Source organism: Melanotaenia boesemani, chromosome 11 (assembly GCF_017639745.1).
Source record: "Melanotaenia boesemani isolate fMelBoe1 chromosome 11, fMelBoe1.pri, whole genome shotgun sequence".
Classification (NCBI taxonomy): Eukaryota; Metazoa; Chordata; class Actinopteri; order Atheriniformes; family Melanotaeniidae; genus Melanotaenia; species Melanotaenia boesemani.
Window position 1 is genome coordinate 37,358,861 of NC_055692.1, and position 22,379 is coordinate 37,381,239.

A 22,379-nucleotide genomic window follows, 5' to 3' on the forward strand; every position below is an offset into this window, starting at 1 on the left:
ACGCAGGACTAGACCGAGACTTGGGTTCATATGCAGGACTAGACCCAGACCTGGGTTCATACGCAGGACTAGACCGAGACTTGGGTTCATAAGCAGGACTAGACCGAGACTTGGGTTCATACGCAGGACTAGACCGAGACTTGGGTTCATAAGCAGGACTAGACCGAGACTTGGGTTCATAAGCAGGACTAGACCGAGACTTGGGTTCATACGCAGGACTAGACCCAGACCTGGGTTCATACGCAGGACTAGACCGAGACTTGGGTTCATAAGCAGGACTAGACCGAGACTTGGGTTCATACGCAGGACTAGACCGAGACCTGGGTTCATACGCAGGACTAGACCGAGACCTGGGTTCATACACAGGACTAGACCGAGACCTGGGTTCATACGCAGGACTAGAGTCTTCACACGATCACAGTTCTGGATCCAGTTTCCTTTTTATTGATTTAATGTTATAATCTAATTTTTTAGAAGTAGATTTTGGGGCTTTCATCAGCTGGAAGACTTTAATGTTCCTGCCACACTTTGCAGCTGTGTTCCTGTCATTTATTTACTCTGAAAAATAACCGATTTTGAACATTTATGAATCGTAACTGGGACGTGTCCCACCGCGATAACAGATTAAATAGTGAGTTGGCCCACTCCTACTACAGCTACAAATCAAATCTACGAGTATGGTTCATACTGCAGGTCTGAAAATACAGGCCAGTTTTTGTCTGACATTTTATCACAGAACCAATCAGAATTAGTTTATGTCTCACTTCCACCAGCTGCGCCGCAGTTTCGCTCCGACCTATGTGGTGCGTCAATCCACACCAGGAGCGTGTCAGGTGCGGAGCGCCCAGAGATCACCACACCATAAGAGAATCTTGTGATTCTCCACTCCAGAATAAACGTCTCGTCGTCCATGATGATGAAGAAAAACACAGGGCTTTTATTTTGAATATTACTGGAAGCTTCTACACTGTTCCCGTGTCTGATTTCCTGCCTGGTCCTATCTGAACTGCTGAGCTTGACGCGTTCTGGACGAGTGATCCATCACAAATAGACTCAGTGTGTATGTTTAGCGAAGAGCCGCAACAAGGCGCTTCTGGGACGCACCGCGGCTCCCAGTGGGAATCAAACCGTCGACTAAAGCGGCTGCAAACAGCTGCAGCACAGCTGTAACGCGGCGCACGCACACCCAGTGGAAACTGGGGGTAACTCAAATCCCGGAGAGGAAGATGGTGTCCACTACTGCTAACTCGACCATCACACCCTCGTTTAAATTAGAGACAGCATTCATTTTTAATTTGTGCTTGCAGATCAGATGTCTTCCTGTATTGTTTTACATATCTTAAAACGTTTTACGCAGCTCCACACGTTTGCTGGTGTTGGAAGTGATTTTTAAAGGTGTGATGTCGTGTTGGCATCATACCCGGACAGTGCTGAGGTCCATGGGGTGTTTGATGATGTCGTGATAGTCGTGCAGCTCAAGCGCCTCAGCGTCCACCGGCTTGTAGAAGGGCCAGGCGTAGGCGGCATGCTTCTTGGAAAGCATCTCTTTCAGGATTGCGTCGCAGTGTTTCATCTGCTCCCCCAGCTTACCGCCCTTCCTCCCCCCTGCACCCAGGGCCCCGCCTCCCACCTCGCCCCCCACTACCTCCTCGACCGTCTCCCGCCGGGTTTTAGCGGGACGGGCGGCGGCTTCGCGGCGGGAGGAAGCAAGTTTGGGTGGTTTGGTGTCCTGAGCGGACGGGGAGTCGGCTCGCCCGGCACAGATGGCCGACGTGGTGGGGGTGGTGGTGTCAGCTTTCCTCTTCACACCTTTCTTCTGTTAGGAACAAGAACAGGTGTAAAGACAGACAGCTGCACAGAAACATCTGCAGCATCAAATCACACGATGTCATTACCTTGACAACAGGCTGCGCAGATGGCATCATGGTTGTCGGAGGCTGTGGCGCAGTGACAGGGGGCGTGGCCTGGACAGGGGTGGGTGTGGTCGAGATAACAGGTGTCTGAGAAGGGGAGGGTGAGGGGTAGGAGGTGGGAGGGGAGGCTGAAGACTCCGCCTGCTGACTCACTGAGGAATATATACAGAGTCAAGTCAGTCCTGCAGCGTGTGCATGAGCATGTACGTGAGCGTGTGCATGTGGCTCACCTGTGGTCGCCGCCGGCTGCTTGCTCTTGTTTTTGCCTTTGGGAGCCGGAGGCAGCAGAGCCACCTCCTCCTGCGGCATCTGAGCCACCTTCTGCAGGAAGATCTTCTCTAGGGCCTGAGCCATCAGAACGATGTCATCTGTGGGCTGCACGTACACATACAAACATCATTACATCGCTAATGAAGTATGCTCAGCCTCAGCATGCACCAGAGGTGAGGAATCAGGTCTGGGACTCGGACTCATCGCATGTGCAGCAACCCTCCTCTCCAGCACCCCTGAATAGACCTTACCAGGGAGGCTGAGGAGTGTGATCCCACCGTAGTTGGAGCACACCCTCCGGTCCCCCTTTTTGAAGAGGGGGACCACCACCCCAGTCTGCCAGTCCAGGGGAACTGTCCCCGATGTCCATGCGATGCTACAGAGGCGTGTCAGCCAAGACAGCCCTACAGCATCCAGAGCCTTAAGGAACTCTGGGCAGACCTCATCCATCCCCCGGGCCCTGCCACCAAGGAGCCTTTTAACCAGCTCAGCTCCAGAGAAAGGGGAGCCAGCACCAGCTAACCCAGACTCTGCTTCCTCATCAGAAGACGTGTTGGTGGGATTGAGAAGGTCTTCGAAGTATTCCCTCCACCGCCTCACAACGTCCCGAGTCGAGGTCAGCAGTCCCCCATCCCCACTGTACACAGTGTTGACGGAGCACTGCTTTCCCCTCCTGAGCCGCCGGATGGTGGACCAGAATCTCCTCGAAGCCGTCTGGAAGTCATTCTCCATGGCCTCTCCAAACTCCTTCCAATGCCCGAGTTTTTGCCTTAGCAACCGCCAAAGCTGCGCTCCGCTTAGTCTACCGATACCCATCAGCTGCCTCTGGAGTCCCACAGGCCAAAAATGCCCGATAGGACTCCTTCTTCAGCTTGACGGCATCCCTTACTGCTGGTGTCCACCAACGAGTTCGGGGGTTACCACCACGACAGGCATCGACGACCTTACGGCCACAGCTGGCCGCCTCGACAATACAGTGTGTGCAGAATTATTAGGCAAATGAGTATTTTGAAAGCCTACTACCAATTAAGCATATCAGGTGATGTGCAGCTCTGTAATGAGAAGGGGTGTGGTCTAATGACATTAACACCCTATATCAGGTGTGCATAATTATTAGGCAACTTCCATTCCTTTGGCAAAATGGGTCCGAAGAGAGATTTGACGGACTCCGAAAAGTCAAAAATAGTGAGATGTCTTGCAGAGGGATGCAGCACTCTTAAAATTGCCAAGCTTTTGAGGCGTGATCATCGAACAATCAAGCGTTTCATTCAAAATAGTCAACAGGGTCGCAAGGAGCGTGTTAAAAAACAAGGCGCAAAATAACTGCCCATGAACTGAGGAAAATCAAGCGTGAAGCTGCCAAGATGCCATTGGCCACCAGTTTAGCCATATTTCAGAGCTGCAACATCACTGGAGTGCCAAGAAGCACAAGGTGTGCAATACTCAGGGACAAGGCCAAGGTAAGGAAGGCTGAAAAACGACCACCACTGAACAAGACACACAAGATAAAACGTCAAGACTGGGCCAAGAAATATCATAAGACTGATTTTTCTAAGGTTTTATGGACTGATGAAATGAGAGTGAGTCTTGATGGGCCAGATGAGCTTGTGGGACCTTTTCGGGTTGAGGATGGAGTCAAGCTCAACTCCCAGTCCTACTGCCAGTTTCTGGAAGACACCTTCTTCAAGCAGTGGTACAGGAAGAAGTCAGCATCGTTCAAGAAAAACATGATTTTCATGCAGGACAATGCTCCATCACACGCATCCAAGTACTCCACTGCGTGGCTGGCCAGAAAAGGTCTAAAAGAAGAAAAAATAATGACATGGCCTCCTTGTTCACCTGATCTTAACCCCATAGAGAACCTGTGGTCCCTCATCAAATGTGAGATCTACAGGGAGGGAAAACAGTACACCTCTCTGAACAGGGTCTGGGAGGCTGTGGTTGCTACTGCACGCAATGTTGATCGTGAACAGATCAAGACACTGACAGAATCTATGGATGGCAGGCTTTTGAGTGTCCTCGCAAAGAAAGGTGGTTATACTGGTCACTGATTTGTTTTTGTTTTGTTTTTGAATGCCAGAAATGTATATTTGTAAATTTTGAGTTGTTATATTGGTTTCCCTGGTGAAAATAAATAAGTGAAATGGGTATATATTTGGTTTTTGTTAAGTTGCCTAATAATTATGCACAGTAATAGTCACCTACACACACAGATATCCTCCTAAGATACTAAAACTAAAAAAGCCCCACTCCAACTTCCAAAAATATTCAGCTTTGATATTTATGAGTCTTTTGTGTTCATTGCGAACATAGTTGTTGTTCTATAATAAAATTAATCCTCAAAAATACAACTTGCCTAATAATTCTGCACACACTGTAGAGGCACGGAACACAGCCCACTTGGACTCAATGTCCCCCGCCTCACCCGGGACATGGTTGAAGCTCTGCCGGAGATGGGAGTTAAAACTCTTTCTGACAGGGGACTTCTGCCAGACGTTCCCAGCAGACCCTTACAACAAGCTTGGGTCTGCCAGGCCTGACCAGCATCCTCCCCCACCATCTGGAGAAACAGCTGCATGAAAGTTACTGTAGTGCTAACAGCATTAGCGTTATGTTATTAGTCGTTAGAAGATTTCACTAGCAGAACAGCAACATGCTTCATACGGTGAGCTGACGTCTCCAAATGTTTAACAGCAGCAACCTTATAAAGCATCTGGGTTGCCATCACGATAAAACGCTAGAGGAGCTTGTTTCCTCAAGGAAAAGCACAACCACAGCAACAATAAACAATGGAAACTGCTTTTAAAAACATGAGAAATCCAGAAAGCCAGAACCAAACAGATTGCCCTGGATGAGCAGCTTCTGTCCTACGTAGAAAACCTTCACTAAGGCAAATTCCAGGACATTTTTTTTTAAATTCTTTGGTTTGAGTTTATTTAAAAATTCTACGGCAATCATTGTTTTCATGTATTAATTGATGTTTTATAGTGTAACCTATGCTAGGCCATTATATGACAATGCCAAAAATATTGAATATGAAAGTCTATAATTAAACATAATTTACTTAAAATAAGAATTTAATAAACCTCTTAATAAAATAACAGGTATCGGATCAGTACTCTGTATCGGCAGATACCTAAACCCTAGAGATCGGAGTGGAACATCCCTCCTCTTTACATTAAGTAAAGGAAAAGCTATAAACTGCAGTGCTGGTTTAGAGAAGACGGCAGATAACTCATTACAACTGGAAGTGACTTGTGAGCGTGCACGTTGCAGCAGTATGTGCGTACCTTGTTGTAGATGTAACAGTTGGTGAACATGGTGTTGAAGTCCTGCATGGCCTCGCTGGCGCTCCAGTAATAATTGTTCTCCAGGCGTTTCTTGATGGTTCCCATGTCCATTGGGTTCTTGATCACCTTGTGGTAGTCCTGGAAACAAGTGTGAAGCTAGTTCAACATAAAGCTAGGTTGGTCACCGCACTGTTAACAGCAGCGACTCATGCAAGGGTTAGAGAACCTGAGCCTGAACGGATTAAAATCCAACCTGGAATTTTCATACGTCTTATTTCATGCAAATACAGAAACACGGCGCAAATACGGAAACACGCTGCAAATACAAGAACACGCTGCAAATACAAGAACACGCTGCAAATACAAGAACATGCCGCAAATACAAGAACACGCTGCAAATACAAGAACACGCTGCAAATACAAGAACACGCCGCAAATACAAGAACATGCCGCAAATACAAGAACACGCCGCAAATACAAGAACACGCCGCAAATACAAGAACACGCCGCAAATACAAGAACACGCCGCAAATACAAGAACACGCTGCAAATACAAGAACACGCCGCAAATACAAGAACACGCCGCAAATACAAGAACACGCTGCAAATACAAGAACACGCCGCAAATACAAGAACACGCCGCAAATACAAGAACACGCTGCAAATACAGAAACACGCTGCAAATACAAGAACACGCTGCAAACACAAGAACACGCCGCAAATACAAGAACACGCCGCAAATACAAGAACACGCCGCAAATACAAGAACACGCCGCAAATACAAGAACACGCCGCAAATACAAGAACACGCTGCAAATACAGAAACACGCTGCAAATACAAGAACACGCTGCAAACACAAGAACACGCCGCAAATACAAGAACACGCTGCAAATACAGAAACACGCAGCAATTACAAGAACACGCCGCAAATACAAGAACACGCCGCAAACACAAGAACACGCTGCAAATACAGAAACACGCTGCAAATACAAGAACACGCTGCAAATACAAGAACACGCCGCAAATACAGAAACATGCTGCAAATACAAGAACACGCTGCAAATACAAGAACACGCCGCAAATACAAGAACACGCCGCAAATACAGAAACACGCAGCAATTACAAGAACACGCCGCAAATACAAGAACACGCCGCAAACACAAGAACACGCAGCAAATACAAGAACACGCCGCAAATACAAGAACACGCCGCAAATACAGAAACATGCTGCAAATACAAGAACACGCCGCAAATACAAGAACACGCCGCAAACACAAGAACACGCAGCAAATACAAGAACACGCCGCAAATACAGAAACATGCCGCAAATACAAGAACACGCCGCAAATACAAGAACACGCCGCAAATACAAGAACACGCCGCAAATACAAGAACACGCTGCAAATACAGAAACACGCTGCAAATACAAGAACACGCTGCAAATACAGAAACACGCTGCAAATACAAGAACACGCTGCAAATACAAGAACACGCCGCAAATACAAGAACACGCTGCAAATACAGAAACACGCAGCAATTACAAGAACACGCCGCAAATACAAGAACACGCCGCAAATACAAGAACACGCCGCAAACACAAGAACACGCTGCAAATACAGAAACACGCTGCAAATACAAGAACACGCCGCAAATACAAGAACACGCCGCAAACACAAGAACACGCAGCAAATACAAGAACACGCCGCAAATACAAGAACACGCCGCAAATACAAGAACACGCCGCAAATACAGAAACACGCTCCAAATACAGAAACACGCCGCAAATACAGAAACACGCCGCAAATACAGAAACACGCTGCAAATACAGAAACACGCCGCAAATACAGAAACACGCTGCAAATACAGAAACACGCTGCAAATGCAGAAACACGCCGCAAATACAAGAACACGCCGCAAATACAAGAACACGCCGCAAATACAAGAACACGCCGCAAATACAAGAACACGCTGCAAATACAAGAACACGCTGCAAATACAAGAACACGCCGCAAATACAAGAACACGCTGCAAATACAAGAACACGCTGCAAATACAAGAACACGCCGCAAATACAAGAACACGCCGCAAACACAAGAACACGCCGCAAATACAAGAACACGCCGCAAATACAAGAACACGCCGCAAATACAAGAACACTGGCTCCTTCCAGTTTTTAATTGCATTATAAATAGCCCATACTCATGCACACACAACTCAGGCTGGGGGGCAGGGGGGCGGGGGTCTTCCTACGCCCTCGTGTCCCGGGATGCACTCGGGGCTGCGGGGGGTGGAGGTTCGGTGCCTGCCTGGAGTCCTGTGCGGGGTGCTACTGGGCGCCATCTGCCCTGGGGGCTGCCCTCGGTGCCGCATCGGGGGGCTGGTGAGACCCCAGGGAGAATGTATGTGGTTGTGTGGGTGTGTGTATGTGGAGAGGGTCGGGTCTGGGGCCCACCAGGCCCTAGACTTCCTGGGCTACCCCTGGTGGGGGCGTGGGGGTGGGGGGTGGGGGATGGATGAATGGGTAAGGGTTGGGGTAAAGAGGGTTTTTTTTTTTTTTTTGGGAGGGGGACCTGCGGACATGTTCTTGTCTCTGGGGTGCCTAGCCTTGGTGTTGGGTAGGCGTGGCCCACGGTGGTTTTGCCTGGGACGGTCGGGCCCCGTCGGGTTCCTGGGTGGGGCTTTGCTGGGGGGAAAGGGTGGCCCTTGGGCCTGTGGGGTGCCTGCCCTCCGTGCGGCCCGCACCGCAGCACCCGGCGCCCGCTGGGCCTGCTCACCATCGCCCTGGGCTGCCCAGTGCGCCTGCCCCGTCGCGCCGGGGGTTCCGGTCTGGGGGCCCCTCTGCTCTGGTCCGGGTGGGCCGCTGCTCTGACTGCTTTGGCTGTCCCGGGCTTGGTACTCTGTGGATCTGCTTGGCCTTTGGGGCCTCGGGCTCCCCCCGTCCCCCGCTGATGCTTCGGGGTGCAGCGTGATCGCGGCCCCCCTTGCGGGTACACATTTCCTCCTTGTTGCATGGCCACACATGCATGTTAATACGTGCATGCTCACAAACGTGCTCGTCTCTCCATCCGCTTCTCACTAGATGTAGCTGATGTTTGTGTGTTGGTACGTTCATCTGCAGGTACGTTTGATGACTATTGTAATTTTTTATATCATCATCATCCTATCTTTCTTTCGGTATCATGTAGTACTGTGGTAGTTTATATTGTTTTTTTTGTGATATGTTCTGGGCAGCATAGACAACTGTTATTTCCACATTTTAATCCTGTCCTTTTCTCTCTTTTTTTTCTCTCTCTCTTCCTCTATCTTCCTGTCAGGTTCGGCACTGACATCTAAGACTAAAGAAAATAAGATTACAATGAAAATAATAAAAATATCAAGGGCAGCCATGTATATAACATGTCTCCCTTGGTAGAGCAAATCTGTCAAGCAAAATATGGCACACAGACCACCGTTCTGTATGTTAGGATGCTGGACAGTACAGGGTTAAAAAAAAAAAAAGGAAAAAAAAAGAAACAAGCTGCAAATATAAGAACGCGCCGCAAATACAGAAACACGCTGGAAACACAAAAACACGCTGCAAATACAAGAACACGCTGCAAATACGAGAACATGCCGCAAATAAAGAAACACGCTGCAAATACAAGAACACGCTGCAAATACAAGAACACGCCGCAAATACAAGAACACGCTGCAAATACGAGAACACGCCGCAAATAAAGAAACACGCTGCAAATACAAGAACACGCTGCAAATACAAGAACACGCCGCAAATACAAGAACACGCTGCAAATACAAGAACACGCCGCAAATACAAGAACACGCTGCAAATACGAGAACACGCCGCAAATAAAGAAACACGCTGCAAATACAAGAACACGCTGCAAATACAAGAACACGCCGCAAATACAAGAACACGCTGCAAATACGAGAACACGCCGCAAATAAAGAAACACGCTGCAAATACGAGAACACGCCGCAAATAAAGAAACACGCTTCAAATACAAGAACACGCCGCAAATACAAGAACACGCTTCAAATACAAGAACACGCCGCAAAAACAGAAACACGCTGCAAATACAGAAACACGCCGCAAATACAAGAACACGCTGCAAATACAAGAACACGCCGCAAAAACAGAAACACGCTGCAAATACAGAAACACGCCGCAAATACAGGAACACGCTGCAAATACAAGAACACGCCGCAAAAACAGAAACACGCCGCAAAAACAGAAACATGAAGCAAATACGAGAACACGCCGCAAATAAAGAAACACGAAGCAAATACGAGAACACGCCGCAAATAAACAAACACGCTGCAAATACAAGCACACGCCGCAAATACAAGAACACGCTGCAAATACAGAAACATGCTGCAAATACAGAAACACGCCACAAATATAAGAACACGCTGCAAATACAAGCACACGCCGCAAATACAAGAACACGCTTAAAATACAAGAACACGCCGCAAAAACAGAAACACGCTGCAAATACAGAAACACGCCGCAAATACAGAAACACGCTGCAAATACAGAAACACGCCGCAAATACAAGAACACGCTGCAAATACAAGCACACGCCGCAAATACAAGAACACGCCGCAAAAACAGAAACACGCTGCAAATACAAGAACACGCCGCAAGAACAGAAACATGCCGCAAATACAAGAACACGCCGCAAAAACAGAAACACGCCGCAAATACAAGAACACGCCGCAAAAACAGAAACATGCCGCAAATACAAGAACACGCCGCAAATACAAGAACACGCCGCAAATACAGAAACACGCCACAAATACAGAAACACGCCGCAAATACAGAAACACGCCGCAAATACAGAAACATGCCGCAAATACAAGAATACGGCACAAATACAGAAACACGGTGCAAATACTGGAACACGCTGCAAATATAGGAACACGCCACAAATACAGGAACACGCCACAAATACAAGAACACGCCGCAAATACAGAAACACGCTGCAAATACAGAAACACGCCGCAAATACAAGAACACGCCGCAAAAACAGAAACATGCCGCAAATACAAGAACACGCCGCAAATACAAGAACACGCCGCAAATACAGAAACACGCCACAAATACAGAAACACGCCGCAAATACAGAAACACGCCGCAAATACAGAAACACGCCGCAAATACAGAAACACGCCGCAAATACAGAAACATGCCGCAAATACAAGAATACGGCACAAATACAGAAACACGGTGCAAATACTGGAACACGCTGCAAATATAGGAACACGCCACAAATACAGGAACACGCCACAAATACAAGAACACGCCGCAAATACAGAAACACGCTGCAAATACAGAAACACGCCGCAAATACAAGAACACGCCGCAAAAACAGAAACATGCCGCAAATACAAGAACACGCCGCAAATACAAGAACACGCCGCAAATACAGAAACACGCCACAAATACAGAAACACGGTGCAAATACAGAAACACGCCGCAAATACAGAAACATGCCGCAAATACAAGAATACGGCACAAATACAGAAACACGGTGCAAATACTGGAACACGCAGCAAATATAGAAACACGCCACAAATACAGGAACACGCCACAAATACAATAACACGCCGCAAATACAGAAACACGCTGCAAATACAGAAACACGCCGCAAATACAAGAACACGCCGCAAAAACAGAAACATGCCGCAAATACAAGAACACGCCGCAAATACAAGAACACGCCGCAAATACAGAAACACGCCACAAATACAGAAACACGCCGCAAATACAGAAACATGCCGCAAATACAAGAATACGGCACAAATGCAGAAACACGGTGCAAATACTGGAACACGCTGCAAATATAGGAACACGCCACAAATACAGGAACACGCTTAAAATACAAGAACACGCCGCAAAAACAGAAACACGCTGCAAATACAGAAACACGCCGCAAATACAAGAACACGCTGCAAATACAAGAACACGCCGCAAAAACAGAAACACGCTGCAAATACAGAAACACGCCGCAAATACAAGAACACGCTGCAAATACAAGAACACGCCGCAAAAACAGAAACACGCTGCAAATACAGAAACACGCCGCAAATACAAGAACACGCCGCAAAAACATAAACATGCCGCAAAAACAGAAACACGCTGCAAATACAGAAACACGCCGCAAATACAAGAACACGCCGCAAAAACATAAACATGCCGCAAATACAAGAACACGCCGCAAATACAGAAACACGCCACAAATACAGAAACACGCCGCAAATACAGAAACATGCCGCAAATACAAGAACATGCTGCAAATACAAGAACACGCCGCAAATACAAGAACACGCCGCAAATACAAGAACACGCTTCAAATACAAGAACACGCCGCAAAAACAGAAACACGCTGCAAATACAGAAACACGCCGCAAATACAAGAACACGCCGCAAAAACATAAACATGCCGCAAATACAAGAACACGCCGCAAATACAGAAACACGCCACAAATACAGAAACACGCCGCAAATACAGAAACATGCCGCAAATACAAGAACATGCTGCAAATACAAGAACACGCCGCAAATACAAGAACACGCCGCAAATACAAGAACACGCTTCAAATACAAGAACACGCCGCAAAAACAGAAACACGCTGCAAATACAGAAACACGCCGCAAATACAAGAACACGCCGCAAAAACATAAACATGCCGCAAATACAAGAACACGCCGCAAATACAGAAACACGCCACAAATACAGAAACACGCCGCAAATACAGAAACATGCCGCAAATACAAGAACACGCCGCAAATACAAGAACACGCCGCAAATACAAGAACACGCCGCAAATACAAGAACACGCTTCAAATACAAGAACACGCCGCAAAAACAGAAACACGCTGCAAATACAGAAACACGCCGCAAATACAGGAACACGCCGCAAATACAAGAACACGCCGCAAATACAGGAACACGCCGCAAATACAAGAACACGCTGCAAATACAAGAACACGCCACAAAAACAGAAACACGCTGCAAATATAAGAACACGCCGCAAATATAAGAACACGCTGCAAATACAAGAACACGCCGCAAAAACAGAAACATGCCGCAAATACAAGAACACGCCGCAAATACAAGAACACGCCGCAAAAAAAGACACATGCCGCAAATACAGAAACACGCCGCAAATACAGAAACACGCTGCAAATATAAGAACACGCCGCAAATATAAGAACACGCTGCAAATACAAGAACACGCCGCAAAAACAGAAACACGCCGCAAATACAAGAACACGCCGCAAACACAGAAACACGCCGCAAATACAAGAACACGCCGCAAATACAGAAACACGGTGCAAATACAGGAACACGCAGCAAAAACAGAAACACGCTGCAAATAGAAGAATACGCCACAAATACAAGAACACGCCGCAAATACAAGAACACGCCGCAAATACAGGATCACGCCGCAAACACAGGAACACGCCACAAATACAAGAACACGCCGCAAATACAAGAACACGCCGCAAATACAAGAACACGCCGCAAATACAAGAACACGCCGCAAATACAAGAACACGCCGCAAATACAGGATCACGCCGCAAATACAGGAACACGCCGCAAATACTGGAACACGCCACAAATACAGGATCACGCCGCAAATACAGGAACGCGCCACAAATAGAAGAACACGCCGCAAATACAGGAACACACCGCAAATACAGAAACACGCCGCAAATACAGGAACGCGCCACAAATAGAAGAACACGCCGCAAATACAGGAACACGCCGCAAATAGAAGAACACGCAGCAAATACAAGAACACGCCGCAAATACAGAAACGCACTGCAAATACAGGAACGCACTGCATAAATGAAAACTGCAAGAAGAAAACGCTGCAAATTCACTGACAAACTACATCAAGGTATGTATTTTTATCTGCCTTTTTGTCATACATTTGGCCTCAATCTTGTACAATATTAGAAAAAGATTATATGTTTAAAGTTACTGACGTAAGCATAGTAGAAACTTTTGGTAAAGTAGTATCTCTCCCTGCGCTCTGCTCAAACTTCCCACCAGTTCTGTTCTCACCGTTGTCTGTCTCCTGGGTGGAAACGTATCGCGGGCCCTAGAAACCTGGAGACTTCTGTTGTGTCAGTGACTTTGCAGCGTTTTCTTCTTGCAGTTGTTTTTGTTTAAGCAGCAAGTTTCTGTATTTGCAGCGTGTTTTCTGTCGGCCACTGTAGCATCATTACGTCATCTAAAACGCAACTGAATACGCCACCTTGAGGAGAAGGAAGGGGGAGGCATCGGGCACAGATTAACATGGAGTTTACTGTCCTGCTCTGGTCCTTCCAAACTGGCCTCGACCCTCACAGATGGACCAGTCATCTGTTCATGGCTGTCTATGAACATAAGATTATCACGCGCAGAAAGAGCGACTGCGGTTAAGGAGAGAGGTAATTATTCAGTTATGTTATGATTTTTGTTGGCTCAGTGACCGGGTTCAGTGACCGGGTTCAGTGAGTGGGCTCAGTGAACCGGCTAAGTGAACCGGCTCAGTGACCGGGTTCAGTGACCAGGCTTAGTGACCGGGTTCAGTGACCGGGTTCAGTGAACCGGCTCAGTGACCGGGTTCAGTGACCAGGCTTAGTGACCGGGTTCAGTGAACTGGCTCAAACAAACGCTGGTTTAAAGGAATTCTGCAAGGTGTGGTTACCTGTTCAGAGTCTGAGGTGGTAAAACTGAACCAGTTCCTCATTACTAGTGCCATGTTGGGAGCAAGCCCGTTCTGCTACCTGCAGAGTTTAGCTGTAGACATATGGGTGGAATAAACAGGACCTGAGCTGATGTGGCCTAGATGCTGGAACTGCCCTTCCTGGAGCTAGAAGAGCCCTGATATGGAGCTGTTCTGCAGACCAGCCTAAACACGGTCATGGTTGCTGAACACTGGTCGAAGCTGACGTACCCACAGACACAGCTTGATGGCGTCCACGGGCTGGTAGAAGGGCCAGGCGAACTGATGCTTCCACAGAGTCTTCACCACCACATTCTGCATGTACTGCAGCTGGTTGGTCTTTCTGAAACACAAACACACACTTTAACACACACACACACACACCGGTCAGGCTCCTCCTACACATGCAGTGCAGCCTCAGGTGCTTCTTACCTGCCAGGTTTGTTGGGGTTGGTGACCTCAGGGGGGGGCGGGTTGGTGATGGAAGGGGGGCTGGCGGGAGCAGCCTCAGGGGCGTCCGACATGGTGGACGACAGCAACACAGCAGCGCACTGTGAGACAGCGGCGTCTGACTCGAAGGTGAGAAAATACAAACACTCCTTCTGGGTGGGTGTGTGTGAGGGCACACAGGTGTGTGTTAGTTCAGGGTCTGCAGGTACTGATGCCTTAGATCCACGTTTCCCCAGAAGAGACAAACTCCCATTGCACAACCTGCAACACACACAGGCAGCATTAGCTCCACCCACTTTGACATGAAAGAACCAATCAGTGATCAGTTCAGGTATGTTGATGAGTGGGATCCATGAGGCAGCGCTCACTAACACATCTAGGTATCATGGCTAATGTCCTGAATCAATGCAGTTCCACTCGCAACAGCCCAGTCAGAATCAATGTCGAGTCATTTACACCTAGTTCTCTTCAACGTTAACGCCATCCTCAGGGAACTGTCGTTATGGTGGTGAGATCAAGCGGTTTAGTGTCCAGCGGTCTACCATCAAGTCTGAGTCACCAGCTGCTTCTACAGCTGATTCAGCGGTGCCTTTAAGTGAAGAGCAAACCACCAGGCGTCAGCAAGCCCATCTGACACAGACATGGCATCCCGTGGTCCTGGCCACCGATTACTAACACGTGGAACCAGATCCATAACTGGGGCAACACGTTGGTAAAGCAAATATTTCAGGCCAGTTATTACTGAACTGTACTTTGGTGTTGAGAGTAATTCTAGAGTCATAACCGAGTTAGAGAAGGGGTTCAGTACTAAACTAGAATCACTCAGAGGACAGCAAGTCATTCACGTTCTATTTGGACATTTTTTTTCAGTTAGAAGCTCTAATGGCAAAACTGTCCTCCCCCCCAATAGGAACATTTCTTTAAAAAAATCCTGGATCCAGGTGGTGCTCAGTATCACCCCCAAAATCTGATCACTTCTGCCTTTTATTCCATTTCTGAGATTTCCTGAAAATTTAATCAAAATCCATCCAAACCCTTTAGTTATGGTGCGGACAGATCAACGCAAATATATTTAGAACTGGCTGATCTGGTCAAGTCCCTAAAAGTGATGATGGATCCGTCTAGAAACACCCAGATATGGCAGCTGCAGGAATGAAAAAGGTGTGCAGGGAGTGCACCGAGCTACAGGTACACCTGTGGAGGATACTGACAGAGCTGTGTAAGGGTGGTATGTGCTTCTTGCTTCCGCGTACGTATTATGGCCGCCATCTGCTCATAGCGTTCATTTGGCACGTAGGATGCTCGCATTGACCTGAGGTAACGTGTCGCGCGTGAGGTGCAATATTGGCTTGAACACTAGAGGCGCTCATGCAAACAAGAGCATGAATACAACATGTCCGCGGTAACCAAGATGGCGGATAGTTCTGAAGTGCTTCTCTGGGACTACCGGCATCTATTAGCTTTTTCTTCCCTGTCGCACAGTGACCAACACTCGTTCCTTAACAGCTGACAACAGAAGAGTTTTGGGGGGGGATGTCCCAGAAGTACAATGTGACCGGTAGCTTGACCTTTTCACTATTCAGAGTCCAAGTGCTGTGTACTGCCCCTAGTGGTCGCCAACAGTATTGAGCGTTTTCCACCATTTGCAGCAAGTATTTACACAGATGAAAGGTTGAAGCATGCACTAGCGTTCACAGCGAGTGTATCCCAGCCCCTAAAAGTCCTGAGTTTCCCTAATAATGGATGACTCCTCTGTGAGTAACACCAAGTCATAAAGACACACACATGCTAATCAGATTTAAGCAAGACTGTTATGGAAACCTGAAATCTTGCGAACATGGATTCAGTACAACGGAGAATTAAGAACAATCCAGAAATTCACTCAAGCCTGGCACACATAACGATTTCTGGGCTGTTTTTGTCCCGATTTTTCCTCTTCCAGACCTCGGACGGCAAACACCCGATCATTGTGAGATTTCCCTGTCAATCATCATGTGGTCTGAGGTTAAGATTTGTCCCAATAATCTGCTCCGAAATGGGTCTTAGCCGACAATTGGGAATATTGAACATGTTCAATATTTCAGAGCCGATTTCTGAGGAACGGCGACGACTTGTGCATTGTGACTGAGAGGATGGTGATGTTGTAGCTGGCTGGGAAACAAGGAGGTAAATAAAAGTCCGTGTTCACGCCGTCTCCAGTCTTATTTTTTTTCCAGTTCTGGCTTTTTCTGTTAACAATAGTCCCACGACCACCATCATGCCCTCGTCCTGTGTGTCCCCTTCCATGCTGGGTGTTGTGTTTTCCGGTTGTCGCTATGGTTCTTCTTCGTTTTTTCCCGGTTGTCGCTATGGTTCTTCTTCGTTTTTCGCCGGTTGTCGCTATGGTTCTTCTTCGTTTTTTCCCGGTTGTCGCTATGGTTCTTCTTCGTTTTTTCCCGGTTGTCGCTATGGTTCTTCGTTTTTCGCCGGTTGTCGCTATGGTTCTTCTTCGTTTTTTCCCGGTTGTCGCTATGGTTCTTCTTCGTTTTTTCCCGGTTGTCGCTATGGTTCTTCTTCGTTTTTTCCCGGTTGTCGCTATGGTTCTTCTTCGTTTTTTCCCGGTTGTCGCTATGGTTCTTCTTCGTTTTTCGCCAGTTGCTGCTATGGTTCTTCTTCTACGTTTCAACGTTTGTCCGGCTCAGAGGACTAGATTATAGATCAGTTTCTGGACCGCATGTTTATGTGTGTGTTGTTTTGTGATTAGATTATCGGAGCACACCACACACAGTATGATCAAAACAGATTTTTTTAGCTTCACATGAGGTCTCGACCAGATAAAAAATCTCATAAGATTAAGAAATTGTTGTGTGTATCAGGCTTTAGTAACACAAACCTTGCCAGTCTGATCATCTCAGAGCTGGACCCTCCCTAAGACCAGCCAGTAAGACTGAAATGTGGGCAGGTTTAGAGCCTGGAGACCAGACCAGAGATATCCAAGATGACGACTAAGAGAAGACGAGACGACAAATGGAAGCTGCGTTAATCTGTTAACCTATAGTTAAGCTCACTGGTGACACCCCCCACAGTGTGGACATCCTTCCTATGTGAAGCCTGTAGGGGACAATCCCTCCCCATCTGGAAAAATGAATTTATGTCCTGATCATCTTCTTCTCCAATCAGATAGGTCCTGACTTAGGACTCTATGGAATTCCTTTTATTTTTCCTCCATTTTCCATGTTTTACATCAGATTCCAGGGTAATTGTCAGCTTTCCAGATTCCGGCCTTGTTTTCCACATGGTGGAAATCCAACCATGGGGCCGTTTCCTGCCAACCAGCAACTGCAGCAGCTCATTAAACTCTGCACACTCATTTACACGTTCACGCCTGGACTGCGCTTCGTCTTCCATAATAATAACTTTAAAATGCCGATCGACTTTTTGCCTCCACGTCACCACACTGCACCTGAGTTTCCAAAGATATGTCTTGAATTTTGTACTAAAAGCAGAAGATGGGGACGTTCTCAGGTCGTTTTATTTAACAGCCTGCTTTATCTGTAAAAGTGATTTACTGGCCTTTCAGTTACCAGGTGTTAAAATTCAGTTGGTCCTCGGACCGCATGACGACTGCAGTGTGTTATTATTTACTGAACAGAAGCTAAAAGCCACAACCTAAAAAACCTCCTTCGTCCTAATGATCAGTGGCAGGAAGCTGCAGTCCTGGCTTCCTGGATCAGGGTATCAGAGATTTGCTCCACACACTATCCACCTGCAACCTTCCCAACAAGCCATACGGGTTCAGTCTGTTTCTAACTGGACTGTCATGAACTTTAACATCTACCCTGCTAGCTGAGGCCTGCAGGGTCTGAGGTGGAGATCTGTGGCTGAACCTGCTGGGACGTCCACTCCTGAAGGATTCATGTTAACACACCTGAATGCTGCAGAGGAGCAAACTGACAAAAAACTTACTTTGATAGAAGAGCAAACACTGACAATTAATCAGCAGGTCCTGGCTGATGCTCAAACATCTCAATTCAGATGTAAATAAAATTTAAGCATAGACCTGTTTTTAGTTTTTCAGTGTTTGCGTGCGTTAAATAATAAGTGTAAACTTTCATGTTAACCTGTTAATGACCATAATAATTCATTAGTTAACTGTTGATCTACTAAAACAATCTCAGTCTGAAGAGCTGGATGTCATGTTGCGTTTCAGCTGCAGATGCTCACATTCACCAGCAGATTCATTCCTGCTTCTTTCAGTGGACACAGCTCCCATCAGTACCAGCTACACGCATCCAGCTCTTCTCTGATCTGCTAGTCGATCCGGATCCGACTGGCCGCGCTCAGCACCGGCACCATAAATTGCTTGAAACCCCACCAATCGGCTCTACAGATACAAAAAAACTCCCTCGTACCTGCCTGCCAGGTTTACCCACACCTCCACCGTAGGGAGCGGACCCGGTCAGCGCGCGTACAGCGGGGATTCACAGATGTGACCCCGGCGGCTGGCTGCACGCTGCAGCCGTTCAGCTGCTAACGGTAGAGCTAACCGCTAACAACCAATAAAAACGACACGCATCCAGCCACATCGTGGTTCCATCGGGAGCTCCAGTTGCGGAGCTGGTGATGTACCGCTATGACCGCAGCCGCCGCTTCGCTGCGAGCGCTCCGCACACCGACCAAACATCCATCCACCGAGCTTTAAAAGATGGCGGGCAAGCCAGTGCTAAACAGCTACTACATGGCTAGCTGGCCGAACTAGGCTACTTACCGAGGACGTAAAATGTGATCACTGGCTGATATAGCGGGTGTTTGGGTGTATGAATGTGCGTGGCAGGGGACACCGTGTGACTCAGTCGTTTATGAAAGTGATGATGAACGGATAAAATCGATCAGAAATCCGATATTTGCAGATGTTGCCACTCGCTACTCGGCTCGCTAACGACATGTTAGCATGTTAGCTGAGCTTTGTCTGAAGGCGCCGAGCGCCTAGCAGTCTTCGACACACAGCGACTCTGCACACAGCAGGACAAACCATCCACTCCGTTTACCCGCCAACCGCACCGCTACGGTCAAGAGTGACGTGTTTACTTTGGGTTTCGCTCCTCCGGTTGTCCCGCAGCAGTTCCCGTCACTTCTCTTCAAGATTTTTTTATTTAGCCAAGTAGCATAATAGATGAGTTATCAGCTGTCCATCGTGTACGCACGCGCAGTGCCAAGAAGCATCATGCATGTTGTTGTCACGGGATTGGCTTCCCAGGTGGGAGAGGCTCTGTGATTGGCTGTGAGTTATAAGTGGGGCTATGATTAGTTTCTAAAGACTGTGAAGCGCTGTTATTGGTCAGAAATGTAGTTGGGGCATTGTGATTGGTCGACATGATGACTGCACTGCTGTGATTAGCTGGTGAAGCTTACGGGCTTTAGAATGGCGCCGTGAGCCAAACTACGTCTCCCAGCATGCAGCGCAGCATCAGAAAGCGGGCTGCTCTGATTACTGAGACCGACACTAATTAGTTATTAATACTTAAATTCGGAAGAAATTCTAATGACGGACACTGTGTTCCAAATTCATTTTTAACAAGTTTGTACCCTTTCCTTCCACAAGCTTCCAGATTTGTTATTATTTTATTATTTTTATTTATTTATTTTTTTTTTTCATTTTCCCACTTTTGTTCCTGTCACCAAATTCAAATGAAAAAGCAGATTTAACTTAAAGGTCATCAGCATCAAAACATTAATGTTTTTAAAACCAACTGACTTCCAAAAGGCAGAGCTTCATAAATATGAGTAAGTTTATCACTGGAATTTTAAATCTAGTATTTAGTTTAAATTCATTGTAATAATAAATAAATAAAACAGGTCACCCTCGTGCCTTCTGGCACATCCTGATATCACTCGTCAATTATTTATCACCTTGAAAATCCTGACAGGCTGGATTAATTATATGAAGCATAGCAGCGATGTTGCTGAAAACAAAGTCAAACAGGGCAAAGTTAGAGCCAGAAAATCCATCAGCGCCAACTGCAGCCCTATCAACATCTCCAGCAGCATCCAGCCATGAAGCACACCTGAAGACCAAAAACCCTTCATTGCCAATGAAGATTGCCAAGGTTATCCCTATTTCTAAAGCTTTGGACAAACATGACGACTCTAATTACACACAGATTTCCCTGTTATTGCAATTTTCAAAAATACTGGAAAAATATTTCATAATAGATTTTATGATTTTATTGAAAAACATGATATTCTCTGTGAACAACAACATGGGTTCAGACCTGATAGGACTACTGCTCGTGTACTTGCTGACCTAGTGGAAAAATTATCTAATGCAACTGATGATAAATAATATCCTGTAGGGTGTTCTTAGATCTAACTAAAGCTTTCCATACAGTTAACCACGAATTATTAATTTAAAAATGTGTAGATATGGATTCAGGGGTGTGGCTTTCTCTTGGATTAAGAGCTACTTAGAATAGATCCCAGTTTGTCCACATTTACTGACAATGACCATTGGTCTCCAGCAGAGGTCAGTGTTGGGTCCTTTGTTATTTATTCTTTTTATTAATGATATATGTTTAGTATCAAAAACATTGTACTTCATATTATTTGCAGATGATACTAATATCCTTAGTTCTGGCAACGATTAAAAAAAAACTAATGGACACAATTGAAAATGAACTAAACAAACTAAAATGTTGGTTTGATTCAAACAAATTAACTTTGAATTTAAAGAAAACCAAAATGATCATATTCACGAATTGTGCTGTTAATGTGAACAGAAAATTGAAAATAATAAAGAAATGGAAAGAGTGAACGATGTAAAAAAGTGATGCTGGAAACTACATATTGATCATATTAGAGCAAAGTTGTCCAATTAAAAACATTAAAGTTTAAAGATTTGGTTGACGTTAAAACTGTTAAATTTATGTATAGAGTAAAGAATAATTTGTTGCCAGGGCTTGTTTTCGATCAGGGATAGCATGTATGATCTTAGAGGATACAATATGTTTAGAAAACCAAAAGCAAGAACAAAAATTAAACAACGTTGTTTCTTTTGTCAGGGTTGATATATGGAGCAACTTAGACCAGGAACTAAAAGAATGTACAACTTTAATAGGGTTTAAAAACAAATTTAAGACAAACGTTATTAAATATTATGAATCATGTGAATCATTCTCCGTGGTCACCACCGTTGCCTTCACTTTCCAGGCCTTCTCAAGTTCTTCTTTCAGGCCTTGGTATTTCTCCAGTTTCTCATGTTCCTTTTTCCTGATGTTGCAATGGCTTGGTATTGCGATGTCAACCACAACGGCTTTCCTCTGCTGTTTGTCCATCACCACAATGTCCGGCTGGTTTGCCATTACCATTTTGTTGGTCTGGATCTGGAAGTCCCACAGGATCTTAGCTCGGTTATTCTCTACCACCTTCGGAGGTGTTTCCCACCTTGACCTCGGGGCTTCCAGTCTGTATTCCACACAGATGTTCCTGTACACTAGACTAGCCACTTGGTTATGACGCTCCTTGTAAGCTTTCCCTGCCAGCATCTTACACCCTGCAGTTATGTGCTGGATTGTCTCGGGCCTCTTTGCACCTGGGGTCTTGTCTTGTTTGGTAGATCTGGGCCTCTATTGCTCTGGTGCTCCTGTGCAGCCATGATCAGTGCCTCTGTGCTGTCTTTCAGTCCAGCCCTTTCTAGCCATTGGTAGGATTTCTCCATATCAGCCACTTCAGTTATCTGTCGGTGGTACAACCCATGG

The 22,379-nt window shown here is 46.4% G+C and overlaps 1 protein-coding gene across 5 annotated transcripts in view; it reads right to left on the minus strand.

The window, feature by feature from the left end:
* Nucleotides 1-19,842, minus strand: part of LOC121649368 (bromodomain-containing protein 3-like) — a 29,168-nt gene extending 9,326 nt beyond the window's left edge. Inside the window, exons 1-7 of one of the 5 annotated variants that reach the window (XM_042000155.1) lie at nt 19,714-19,842; nt 14,629-14,907; nt 14,428-14,539; nt 5,474-5,611; nt 2,144-2,288; nt 1,896-2,065; nt 1,421-1,816 (exon numbers count right to left, since the gene is read on the minus strand). In XM_042000155.1, coding sequence (XP_041856089.1) covers nt 1,421-1,816; nt 1,896-2,065; nt 2,144-2,288; nt 5,474-5,611; nt 14,428-14,539; nt 14,629-14,720 — 1,053 coding nt within the window. In that variant the 5' untranslated portion in view covers nt 14,721-14,907; nt 19,714-19,842. The other 4 variants (XM_042000157.1, XM_042000156.1, XM_042000153.1 and 1 more) reach the window with 4 other exon arrangements.
* Between the last annotated feature and the right edge of the window lie 2,537 nt (nt 19,843-22,379).